The sequence below is a fragment of the Oncorhynchus nerka genome, linkage group LG7, assembly GCF_034236695.1.
Source record: "Oncorhynchus nerka isolate Pitt River linkage group LG7, Oner_Uvic_2.0, whole genome shotgun sequence".
Classification (NCBI taxonomy): domain Eukaryota; kingdom Metazoa; phylum Chordata; class Actinopteri; order Salmoniformes; family Salmonidae; genus Oncorhynchus; species Oncorhynchus nerka.
Window position 1 is genome coordinate 2,122,233 of NC_088402.1, and position 13,847 is coordinate 2,136,079.

The 13,847-nt window shown below is 44.7% G+C and overlaps 1 protein-coding gene across 2 annotated transcripts in view; it reads left to right on the forward strand.

The window, feature by feature from the left end:
- Window positions 1–13,847, forward strand: part of fam91a1 (family with sequence similarity 91 member A1) — a 140,191-nt gene that overhangs the window by 102,514 nt on the left and 23,830 nt on the right. For both annotated transcript variants that reach the window (XM_065020109.1, XM_065020110.1), the window contains 5 exons: window positions 3,386–3,534; window positions 9,023–9,157; window positions 10,464–10,577; window positions 10,664–10,736; window positions 10,991–11,137. In XM_065020109.1, the coding sequence (XP_064876181.1) occupies window positions 3,386–3,534; window positions 9,023–9,157; window positions 10,464–10,577; window positions 10,664–10,736; window positions 10,991–11,137 (618 nt within the window). The remainder of the gene's footprint in view (window positions 1–3,385; window positions 3,535–9,022; window positions 9,158–10,463; window positions 10,578–10,663; window positions 10,737–10,990; window positions 11,138–13,847) is intronic.

The following is a 13,847-nucleotide window of genomic DNA, read 5'->3' on the forward strand; positions in this document are numbered from 1 at the left end:
TCTGTACCGGTACCCCCTGTATATAGCCTCCACATTGACTCTGTACCGGTACCCCCTGTATATAGCCTCCACATTGACTCTGTACCGGTACCACCTGTATATAGCCTCCACATTGACTCTGTCCCGTAACACCCTGTATATAGCCTCCACATTGACTCTGTACCGGTACCCCCTGTATATAGCCTCCACATTGACTCTGTACCGGTACCCCCTGTATATAGCCTCCACATTGACTCTGTACCGGTACCCCCTGTATATAGCCTCCACATTGACTCTGTACCGGTACCCCCTGTATATAGCCTCCACATTGACCCTGTACCGGTACCCCCTGTATATAGCCTCATTATTGTTATTCTTAGTGTCACTTTTTATTTTAGTCTACTTGGTAAATCTTTTCTTCTTCTTGAACTGCACTGTTGGTTAAGGGCTTGTAAGTAAACATTTCACGGTAAGGTCTACACCTGTTGTATTCGGCACATGTGACAACGGATGTGATTTGACACGTCCGTCAGGGTCCTGGTTAGCCGGTAATAGGCTTTGGCCGATCCAAAAATAGAAATGCCGATTAATAAAATTGGTGCTGGCCAATTGTCCAGGTGAAGAAGGAAATAATACCATGATGGAAATAATGTTTACATTTGATGGAAATACCAGTCAATGTAAATCAATTTCTTCTTTACCTTTTATTTAACTAGGCAAGTCAGTTAAGAACAAATTCTTATTTTCAATGACGGCCTAGGAACAGTGGGTTAACTGCCTTGTTCAGGGGCAGAACCACAGATTTGTACCTTGTCAGCTCGGGGATTCGAACTTGCAACCTTTCGGTTACTAATCCAACACTCTAACCACTAGGCTACCCTGCCGCCTCTACACTCTAACCACTAGGCTACCCTGCCGCCCCTACACTCTAACCACTAGGCTACCCTGCCGCCTCTACACTCTAACCACTAGGCCACCCTGCCACCTCTACACTCTAACCACTAGGCTACCCTGCCGCCCCTACACTCTAACCACTAGGCTACCCTGCCTTCCCTACACTCTAACCACTTGGCTACCCTGCCGCCCCTCCACTCTAACCACTAGGCTACCCTGCCGCCCCCACTCCCACTCTAACCTACCACTAGGCTACCCTGCCGCCCCTCCCTCTAACCACTAGGCTACCCTGCCACTAGGCTACCCTGCCACCCCTCTCTAACCACTAGGCTACCCCACTGCCGTCCCTACTAGGCTACCCTGCTCTAACCACTAGGCTACCCTGCCGCCCTCACCTCTACTCTAACCACCACTAGGCTACCCTGCCGCCTCTCCACTCTAACCACTAGGCTACCCTGCCGCCCTCACACTCTAACCACTAGGCTACCCTGCCGCCCCTACACTCTAACCACTAGGCTACCCTGCCGCCTCTCTAACCACTCTAACCACTCTAACCACTAGGCTACCCTGCCGCCTCTCTAACCACTCTAACCACCTAGGCTACCCTGCCGCCTCTCACACTCTACCACTCTAACCACTCTAACCACTAGGCTACCCTGCCGCCTCCCTCTAACACTCTAACCACTAGGCTACCCTGCCGCCTCTCACACTCTAACCACTAGGCTACCCTGCCACTAGCCTCTCCCTCTAACCACTAGGCTACCCTGCCGCCTCTACACTCTAACCACTCTAGGCTACCCTGCCGCCCCTACACTCTAACCACTAGGCTACCCTGCCCCTGCCTCTACACTCTAACCACTAGGCTACCCTGCCGCCCTCTACACTCTAACCACTAGGCTACCCTGCCGCCCTCACACTCTAACCACTAGGCTACCCTGCCGTCCCAATTTAACTGGTCATGCTCATCGGTCAATAGGAACATTTGCATAATTTAGTGGAATTATATTGTCTCATGCGTACAGTATATTCGTTATGTATCTTATCACACGGGTACAGCACACAGATACAGAGCCTTCGAGCAGGAAATATGTCAGACGGCAGGAGAGCTGTTGCTACAGCATCTCAAAGAGCAACGGAAGGCTTCCTCAGCGTGTCACACTCCACTTTGCAATGACCTGGAGGCCGTATGCATTTAGTTTAGTTGGAAACCTGAAGGTTTCACTGCACATTATGAGACATGTCTTACATTGCCTGTAAGTAGCCTCGCTACTCGCCTATTGGTTTTCAAATCAACTTTCTTTCATCGTGGAGGCAATTATTTGATGTCAACTTTCTTTTATTGTCCAGTATCCAAAAGAACAGTCCTAGTCATATTAACAACCCATGCTAGTTGATGATAATCCCAGTCATATTAACAACCCCTGATAATCCCAGTCATATTAACAACCCATGATAATCCCAGTCATATTAACAACCCATGCTAGTTGTTGATAATCCCAGTCATATTAACAACCCCTGATAATCCCAGTCATATTAACAACCCATGATAATCTCAGTCATATTAGTTGATGCATCTTTAGATTTCTGCTCTTCATACATTACTAACAGTGTTTTCCTGCTAATTGCATAATGGAAGGAACATGTGTATATGTGACCTGCTGCCTTGTGTGCATTGCTGTGCTTTATAATGAAATAATAGTTCATCAACCTTATTATCTAAATGCTCTGAGATGATGTATCAGACTCATTGCTTTTTAATGTTGTGTTTTTTTATGAAGTCTAGGCCTACTGGTTGATTGAATTTGGGATCTATCTCCTACAACTGTCCCAGAGTCTGTTTGTTGCACAGAATGACAAGCTGGCCAATAGAACAGGTGAACTTTTCTGCTATAGTAGATTGACAGGCTAGTGATTTGGCTGTTCGTTACTCATCTTGTTGGCTGAGGAAAAGTAAATGTGGACGGTTGTTCTAACACGTTCAAATTCACTTCAGAATTCGTAAAGAAGACACGCACATCGTTGCATCCTGGCATTTTCTGCTAATATGAATGACCATGATCTAGATGTGATTTCTGAACACCGTGGGTGGACGCCCTAATCAGGTTCCACACCTGCATATGGTTCCAGTACATTTCTCAAAATGTCCTCCTCATTAAAATGCTGCCGGTCAAATGACTGACCCCACATTTTCCTAACAGTATCCCTGACGTCTGTGTATGTGTGTGGTGTGTGTGTGTGTGTATTGTCTTGGTCCGTGTGTGTGTGTGTGGTGTCTTGGTCCGTGTGTGTGTGTGTGTGTGCTGTGTCTGTGTGTTGTCTTTGTCCGTTTGTGTGTGTGTGTGTTGTCTTTGTCCGTTTGTGTGTGTGTGTGGTGTCTTGGTCCGTGTGTGTGTGTGTGTATTGTCTTGGTCCGTGTGCGTGATTGACCCCCCCCAGGCCTCCCCCTAGACATGCTCCGCTGTGAGAGTCTGCTGGGTCTGATTGGTCCGTGTGTGTGATTGACCCCCCCCAGGCCTCCCCCTAGACATGCTCCGCTGTGAGAGTCTGCTGGGTCTAGACCAGGCCACCTGCAGCCGTGTCCTCAACAAGAACTACAAACTCCTGGTCTCCATGGCACCGCTCAGCAACGAGATACGACCTATCAGCAGCTGCACGCCTCAGGTACACACTGGTCCAACTTCACAGACCGCAGGCAACGCTGGCTGCTCCTCTGTGACTGACTAGGCCCTGTTGAGATTGTGTGTGTGTGTGTGTGTGTGTGTGTGTGTGTGTGTGTGTGAGCACTGGTCACCGTGCTCTAAGACTGCTCCAGAACACACACAACAGGTCTGGGGATTCACACTTATTCAGACTGGAAAGCAGTTTGTCCTGGACAGACTCCAGTCTGGTGTCTGACTGACAGAGAGCAACTACAGTGTCCTTGTCATTTTTCCTATTTTGTTGCCGTACAACCTGGAATTAAAATAGATTTTTGGGGGGGGTTTGTATCATTTGATTTACACAACATGCCAACCACTTTCAAGATGCAAAATATGTTTTATTGTGAAACAAACAAGAAAAAAAACGGAATTTGAGTGTGCGTAACTTTTCACCCTCCCAAAGTCAATACTTTGTAGAGCCACCTTTTGCAGCAATTACAGCTGCAAGTCTCTTGGGGTATGTCTCTATAAGCTTGGCACATCTAGCCACTGGATGGGTTCAGCTGGTGTACAGAGATCTTTATGTCATACCACAGATTCTCAATTGGATTGAGGTCTGGCTTTGACTAGGCCATTCCAAGACATTTAAATGTTTCCCCTTAAACCACTCGAGTGTTGCTTCAGCAGTATGCTTAGGGTCATTGTCCTGCTGGAAGGTGAACCTCCGTCCCAGTCTCAAATCTCTGGAAGACTGAAACAGGTTTCCCTCAAGAATAATGCTGCCAGGACGCAAACATGTTTGCTTATTTAAACAAAATTGCTTTTTTCTGGTCACTCTTCCATAAATCCCAGCTCTGTGGAGTGTACAGCTTCAAGTGGTCCTATGGACAGATACTCCAATCTCTTCTGTGGAGCTTTGCACCTCCTTCAGGGTTATCTTTGGTCTCTTTGTTGCCTCTCTGATTAATGCCCTCTTTGCCTGGTCTGTGAGTTTTGGTGGGCGGCCTTCTCTTGGCAGGTTTGTTGTGGTGCCAAATTCTTTCCATTTTTTTGTAATGAATTTATGTTCAAAGTTTCTGATATTTTTCTATAACCCAACCCTGATCTGTACTTCTCCACAACTTTGTCCCTGACCTGTTTGGAGAGCTCCTTGTTCTTCATGGTGCCACTTGCTTAGAGGTGTTGTAGACACTGGGGCCTAACAGAACAGGTTTGTATATACTGAGATCATGTGACAGATCATGTGACACTTAGATTGCACACAGGTGGACTTTATTTAACTAGTAATGTGACTTCTGAAGGTAATTGAAAGCACCAGATCTTATTTAGGGGCTTCATAGCAAAGGGGGTGAATACATATGAACGCACCACTTTTCTGTTTTTAATATATATATTTTTTTAAAGTAATTTTTCATTCATTTCATCAATTTTGTGTTACATTAAATCCAAATAAAAATACATTTAAATTAGAGCCATACAACTACAGAACTATACAACTATAGAACTATACAACTATAGAACTATACAACTACAGAACTATACAACTACAGAACTATACAACTATAGAACTATACAACTATAGAACTATACAACTACAGAACTATACAACTACAGAACTATACAACTATAGAACTATACAACTATAGAACTATACAACTATAGAACTATACAACTACAGAACTATACAACTACAGAACTATACAACTATAGAACTATACAACTATAGAACTATACAACTATAGAACTATACAACTATAGAACTATACAACTACAGAACTATACAACTACAGAACTATACAACTATAGAGAAATAGAGCTATACAACTATAGAACTATACAACTACAGAACTATACAACTATAGAACTATACAACTATAGAACTATACAACTATAGAACTATACAACTATAGAACTATACAACTATAGAGAAATAGAGCTATACAACTACAGAGCTATACAACTACAGAGCTATACAACTACAGAGCTATACAACTATAGAGAATTAGAGCTATATAGCTACAGAACTATACAGCTATACAACTATAGAGAAATAGAGCTATATAGCTACAGAACTATACAGCTACAGAACTATACAACTACAGAACTATACAGCTACAGAACTATACAGCTACAGAACTATACAACTATACAACTACAGAACTATACAGCTACAGAACTATACAACTACAGAACTATACAGCTACAGAACTATACAACTACAGAACTATACAACTACAGAACTATACAGCTACAGAACTATACAGCTACAGAACTATACAACTACAGAACTATACAGCTACAGAACTATACAGCTACAGAACTATACAGCTACAGAACTATACAGCTACAGAACTATACAACTATAGAGAAATAGAGCTATACAACTATAGAGAAATAGAGCTATACAACTATAGAGAAATAGAGCTATACAACTATAGAGAAATAGAGCTATACAGCTATAGAACTATACAGCTACAGAACTATACAACTATAGAGAAATAGAGCTATACAACTATAGAGAAATAGAGCTATACAACTATAGAGAAATAGAGCTATACAACTATAGAGAAATAGAGCTATACAACTATAGAGAAATAGAGCCATACAACTATAGAGAAATAGAGCTATACAACTATAGAGAAATAGAGCTATACAACTATAGAGAAATAGAGCTATACAACTATAGAGAAATAGAGCTATACAACTATAGAGAAATAGAGCTATACAACTATAGAGAAATAGAGCTATACAACTATAGAGAAATAGAGCTATACAACTATAGAGAAATAGAGCTATACAACTATAGAGAAATAGAGCTATACAACTATAGAGAAATAGAGCTATACAACTATACAACTATAGAGAAATAGAGCTATACAGCTACAGAACTATACAACTATAGAGAAATAGAGCTATACAACTATACAACTATAGAGAAATAGAGCTATACAGCTACAGAACTATACAACTATAGAGAAATAGAGCTATACAGCTACAGAACTATACAACTATAGAGAAATAGAGCTATACAACTATAGAGAAATAGAGCTATACAACTATAGAGAAATAGAGCCATACAACTATAGAGAAATAGAGCCATACAACTATAGAGAAATAGAGCCATACAACTATAGAGAAATAGAGCCATACAACTATAGAGAAATAGAGCTATACAACTATAGAGAAATAGAGCTATACAACTATAGAGAAATAGAGCTATACAACTATAGAGAAATAGAGCTATACAACTATAGAGAAATAGAGCTATACAGCTACAGAACTATACAGCTACAGAACTATACAACTATAGAGAAATAGAGCTATACAACTATAGAACTATACAGCTACAGAACTATACAACTACAGAACTATACAACTATAGAGAAATAGAGCTATACAACTATAGAACTATACAGCTACAGAACTATACAACTACAGAACTATACAACTATAGAGAAATAGAGCTATACAACTATAGAACTATACAGCTACAGAACTATACAACTACAGAACTATACAACTATAGAGAAATAGAGCTATACAACTATAGAGAAATAGAGCTATACAACTACAGAACTATACAGCTACAGAACTATACAGCTACAGAACTATACAACTATACAGCTACAGAACTATACAGCTACAGAACTATACAGCTACAGAGCTATACAGCTACAGAACTATACAGCTACAGAACTATACAGCTACAGAACTATACAGCTACAGAACTATACAGCTACAGAACTATACAACTATACAGCTACAGAACTATACAGCTACAGAACTATACAACTATACAGCTACAGAACTATACAACTACAGAACTATACAGCTATACAGCTACAGAACTATACAGCTACAGAACTATACAGCTGTACAGCTACAGAACTACACAGCTATACAGCTACAGAACTACACAGCTATACAGCTACAGAGCTATACAGCTATACAGCTATAGAACTATACAGCTATACAGCTACAGAACTATACAGCTATACAGCTACATAACTATACAACTACAGAACTATACAGCTACAGAACTATACAGCTACAGAACTATACAGCTACAGAACTATACAACTATAGAGCTATACAGCTTCAGGACTATACAGCTACAGGACTATACAGCTACAGGACTATACAGCTACAGAACTGTCAGGGTGGTGGATCGGCCACAGTCAGGGTGGTGGATCGGCCACAGTCAGGGTGGTGGATCGGCCACAGTCAGCAGGGTGGATCGGCCACAGTCAGGGTGGTGGATCGGCCACAGTCAGCAGGGTGGATCGGCCACAGTCAGCAGGGTGGATCGGCCACAGTCAGCAGGGTGGATCGGCCACAGTCAGCAGGGTGGATCGGCCACAGTCAGGGTGGTGGATCGGCCACAGTCAGGGTGGTGGATCGGCCACAGTCAGCAGGGTGGATCGGCCACAGTCAGGGTGGTGGATCGGCCACAGTCAGGGTGGTGGATCGGCCACGGTCAGGGTGGTGGATCGGCCACGGTCAGGGTGGTGGATCGGCCACAGTCAGGGTGGTGGATCGGCCACAGTCAGGGTGGTGGATCGGCCACAGTCAGGGTGGTGGATCGGCCACAGTCAGCAGGGTGGATCGGCCACAGTCAGGGTGGTGGATCGGCCACAGTCAGCAGGGTGGATCGGCCACAGTCAGGAGGGTGGATCGGCCACGGTCAGGGTGGTGGATCGGCCACGGTCAGGGTGGTGGATCGGCCACAGTCAGGGTGGTGGATCGGCCACAGTCAGCAGGGTGGATCGGCCACGGTCAGGGTGGTGGATCGGCCACGGTCAGGGTGGTGGATCGGCCACGGTCAGCAGGGTGGATCGGCCACAGTCAGCAGGGTGGATCGGCCACAGTCAGGGTGGTGGATCGGCCACAGTCAGCAGGGTGGATCGGCCACAGTCAGGGTGGTGGATCGGCCACAGTCAGCAGGGTGGATCGGCCACAGTCAGGAGGGTGGATCGGCCACGGTCAGGGTGGTGGATCGGCCACGGTCAGGGTGGTGGATCGGCCACAGTCAGGGTGGTGGATCGGCCACGGTCAGGGTGGTGGATCGGCCACAGTCAGCAGGGTGGATCGGCCACGGTCAGGGTGGTGGATCGGCCACGGTCAGGGTGGTGGATCGGCCACGGTCAGGGTGGTGGATCGGCCACGGTCAGCAGGGTGGATCGGCCACGGTCAGCAGGGTGGATCGGCCACAGTCAGGGTGGTGGATCGGCCACAGTCAGCAGGGTGGATCGGCCACAGTCAGGGTGGTGGATCGGCCACAGTCAGCAGGGTGGATCGGCCACAGTCAGGAGGGTGGATCGGCCACAGTCAGGGTGGATTAGGCTGCTATTATTTTCTTTCGGGATTTGAACATTCTTGTAAATTCCATGAACCTTGGCCAGCTAATCTGATTCATGTCATGGTACATGAAGTAGTATGTGCTTGCATTTCTCCCTATTCAAATCAACCATACATTTATGAATAAATAAACTTTATTGTTCCCCCTGTAGCACATTGGCCCAGCCATCCCCGAAGTGAGCTCCATCTGGTTCAAGCTCTATCTGTACCATGTGACCGGCCAGGGTCCTCCCTCCCTGCTGCTGTCCAAGGGCTCCCGGCTCCGGAAACTACCAGACATCTTCCAGGTCAGTCTATAGAAACTACCAGACATCTTCCGGGGTTAGTCTGTAGAAACTACCAGACATCTTCCAGGTCAGTCTGTAGAAACTAGCAGACATCTTCCAGGTTAGTCTGTAGAAACTAGCAGACATCTTCCGGGGTTAGTCTGTAGAAACTACCAGACATCTTCCAGGTCAGTCTGTAGAAACTAGCAGACATCTTCCAGGTCAGTCTGTAGAAACTAGCAGACATCTTCCAGGTCAGTCTGTAGAAACTAGCAGACATCTTCCAGGTCAGTCTGTAGAAACTACCAGACATCTTCCAGGTCAGTCTGTAGAAACTACCAGACATCTTCCAGGTCAGTCTGTAGAAACTACCGGACATCTTCCAGGTCAGTCTGTAGAAACTACGACTGCCTTCCAGGTCAGTCTGTAGAAACTACGACTGCCTTCCAGGTCAGTCTGTAGAAACTACGACTGCCTTCCAGGTCAGTCTGTAGAAACTAGCAGACATCTTCCAGGTCAGTCTGTAGAAACTAGCAGACATCTTCCAGGTCAGTCTGTAGAAACTACCAGACATCTTCCAGGTCAGTCTGTAGAAACTACCAGACATCTTCCAGGTCAGTCTGTAGAAACTACCAGACATCTTCCAGGTCAGTCTGTAGAAACTAGCAGACATCTTCCAGGTCAGTCTATAGAAACTAGCAGACATCTTCCAGGTCAGTCTATAGAAACTAGCAGACATCTTCCAGGTCAGTCTGTAGAAACTACCAGACATTTTCCAGGTCAGTCTGTAGAAACTACCAGACATCTTCCAGGTCAGTCTGTAGAAACTACCAGACATCTTCCAGGTCAGTCTATAGAAACTAGCAGACATCTTCCAGGTCAGTCTGTAGAAACTAGCAGACATCTTCCAGGTCAGTCTGTAGAAACTAGCAGACATCTTCCAGGTCAGTCTGTAGAAACTAGCAGACATCTTCCAGGTCAGTCTATAGAAACTACCAGACATCTTCCAGGTCAGTCTGTAGAAACTACCAGACATCTTCCAGGTCAGTCTGTAGAAACTACCCGACGTCTCACAGGTCTGTCTGTAGAAACTACCGGACATCAGGTCAGTTTTTAATGGTCCGTTTCCCGGACACAGATTAATCTTAGTCTTGGTCTAAAAATCGAATTCAGTTCCGTTGAACATCCGTTTTAGTTTAGTGCCTTGATTATCTGTGTGTGTGAAATCGCCTTGCTGCCTGGCCTGAGTGCTACTACCTGTCATCAGAATGACACACTCAGTTTTTCTGGTTGTGAGGATTCCTGGTGATTATGGTATGTGTTCCAGGTTTTTGACAGGCTGCTGATCACTTCCTGGGGTCACGACCCCGGTGTGGTTCCTACGTCCAACGTGCTGACCATGCTCAATGACGCCCTCACACACTCCGCTGTACTCATACAGGTAAGACACACACACACACACACACACACACACACACACACACAAACACACACACACTCTAACGTTAAGTCTCTCTGGGTCCACAGGGCCATGGGCTGCAGGGTCATGGAGAGACAGTTCACGTCCCCTTCCCGTTTGACCGGGAGGATCTCAAAGGAGGTAGCTGGTTCTCAAGCTGCTGTAGTTGATGCTATCTATCTGAGCCTGCAGAACTGACGATAGTATCTGATAATCAAGTCAGAGACCTGTTGCTTTCTCAAGCCCTCTTCTTTCTCTATGAACAGTTGAATTTGGTTGACAACAAGAAGTGACACATGTTAGAAGTGACACGTTGGAGGTATCACATGTAAGAGTTGATATACAAATCTTTCTGCGTAAACCTAGTTGAACCCTTTCTGCCCCCCCCCACACAGAGTTCTCCTTCTCCAACATGTGTGTCCACAAGGCCCTGCTGCTGCTGAGGGAGAAGGTGGATCTGGAGCACCAGTGTGGTTACATCACCATGCTCAACCCCAACAGCAGGCACCGCAGGAGGGCCAGCGAGAGCTCCGACGGCAGGGGTGAGTGGAGGGTTGCGACGGTCATAGAATTTTGGATGACGGTGATTGGCCAGTCAAATGACTGCAGTCTCCCGTCTTCAGTCAATATATATATGCAGTACCAGTCAAAAGTTTGGACACACCTACTCATTCAAGGGTTTTTCTTTATTTTTTAAAACTATTTTCTACATTGTAGAATAATAGTCAAGACATAAACTATGAAATAACACATATGGAATCATATAGTAACCAAAAAAGTGTTAACAAATCAAAATATATGATATATTTGAGATTCTTCAAAGTAGCCACCCTTTGCCTTGATGACAGCTTTGCACACTCTTGGCATTCTCTCAACCAGCTTCACGAGGTAGTCACCTGGAATGGATTTCAATTAACAGGTGTGCCTTGTTAAAAGTATATTTCTGGAACTTCTGGCCATCTTAATGTGTTTGAGCCAATCAGTTGTGACGAGGTAGGGGTGGTATACAGAAGATAGCCCTATTTGGTTAAAGACCAAGTCCATATTATGGGAAGAACAGCTCAAATAATCAAAGCAAAACGACAGTCCATCATTACTTTAAGGCATGAAAGTCAGTCAAAACGGAACATTTCAAGAACTTTGCAAGTTTCTTCAAGTGCAGTCGCAAAAACCATGAAGTGCTATGATGAAACTGGCTCTCATGAGGACCGCCACAGGAAAGGAAGACCCAGAGTTACCTCTGCTGCAGAGGATAAGTTCATTAGAGTTACCAGCCTCAGAAATTGCAGCCCAAATAAATGCTTCACAGAGTTCAAGTAGCAGACACATCTCAACATCAACTGTTCTGAGGAGACCGCATGAATCAAATAAAATACAATTGTATTTGTCACATGCGCCGAATACAACAGTTGTAGACCTTACAGTGAAATGCTTATTTACAAGCCCTTAACCAACAATGCTTTAAGAAGTTAAAAAAGTAAGTAAAAAATAATCAGACCTTCATGGTCGAATTGCTGCAAAGAAACCACTACTACTAAAGGACACCAATAACAAGAAGAGACTGGGCCAAGAAACACGAGCAATGGACATTAGACCGGTGGAAATCTGTCCTTTGGTCTGATGAGGCCAAATGTGAGATTTTTGGTTCCAATCACCTTGTCTTTGTGAGACACAGAGTAGGTGAACGGATGATCTCCGCATGTGTGGTTCCCACCATGAAGCATGGAGGAGGAGGAGGTGTGATGGTGCTTTGCTGGTGACACTGTCTGTGATTTATTTAGAATTCAAGGTGCTTAGTGGGACTATCATTTGTTTTTCAACAGGACAATGACCCAACACACCTCCAGGCTGTGTAAGGGCTATTTGACCATGAAGGAGAGTGATGGAGTGCTGTATCAGATGACCTGGCCTCCACAATCACCCAACCTCAACCCAATTGAGATGGTTTGGGATGAGTTGGACCGCAGAGTGAAGGAAAAGGAGCCAACAAGTGCTCAGCATTTGTGGGAACTCCTTCAAGACTTTCGGAAATGCATTCCTCATGAAGCTGGTTTGAGGGAATGCCAAGAGTGTGCAAAGCTGTCATCAAGGCACAGGGTGGCTACTTGAAGAATCAAAAATATAAAATATATTTTTATTCATTTAACACTTTTTGGTAGATATAGAACCGATACTGTCTAGAACAGGGGACCATAGATCTAGAACCGATACTGTCTAGAACAGGGGACCATAGATATAGAACCGATACTGTCTAGAACAGGGGACCATAGATATAGAACCGACCGATACTGTCTAGAACAGGGGACCATAGATATAGAACCGATACTGTCTAGAACAGGGGACCATAGATATAGAACCGATACTGTCTAGAACAGGGGACCATAGATATAGAACCGATACTGTCTAGAACAGGGGACCATAGATATAGAACCGATACTGTCTAGAACAGGGGACCATAGATATAGAACCGATACTGTCTAGAACAGGGGACCATAGATATAGAACCGATACTGTCTAGAACAGGGGACCATAGATATAGAACCGATACTGTCTAGAACAGGGACCATAGATATAGAACCGATACTGTCTAGAACAGGGGACCATAGATATAGAACCTACACTGTCTAGAACAGGGGACCATAGATATAGAACCGACACTGTCTAGAACAGGGGACCATAGATATAGAACCAATACTGTCTAGAACAGGGGACCATAGATATAGAACCGATACTGTCTAGAACAGGGGACCATAGATATAGAACCGATACTGTCTAGAACAGGGGACCATAGATATAGAACCTACACTGTCTAGAACAGGGGACCATAGATATAGAACCGATACTGTCTAGAACAGGGGACCATAGATATAGAACCGATACTGTCTAGAACAGGGGACCATAGATATAGAACCGATACTGTCTAGAACAGGGGACCATAGATATAGAACCGATACTGTCTAGAACAGGGGACCATAGATATAGAACCGATACTGTCTAGAACAGGGGACCATAGATATAGAACCTATACTCCATGTTCAGTTTATTAGGTACTGGGTCGGACCCCTCTTTGCCCGCAGAACAGCCTGAATCCTTCGGGGCATGGAAATGTTACCCAATATTGGTATCAAGAGATGTTTATCACCCCAAAATTGTCCAATGTTGGTGATGGCGTGCCCACTGGAGCTGCTGCTTCTTGTTTTTAGCTGATAGGAGTGGAACCCGGTGTGGTTGTCTGCTGCAATAGCCGTGACA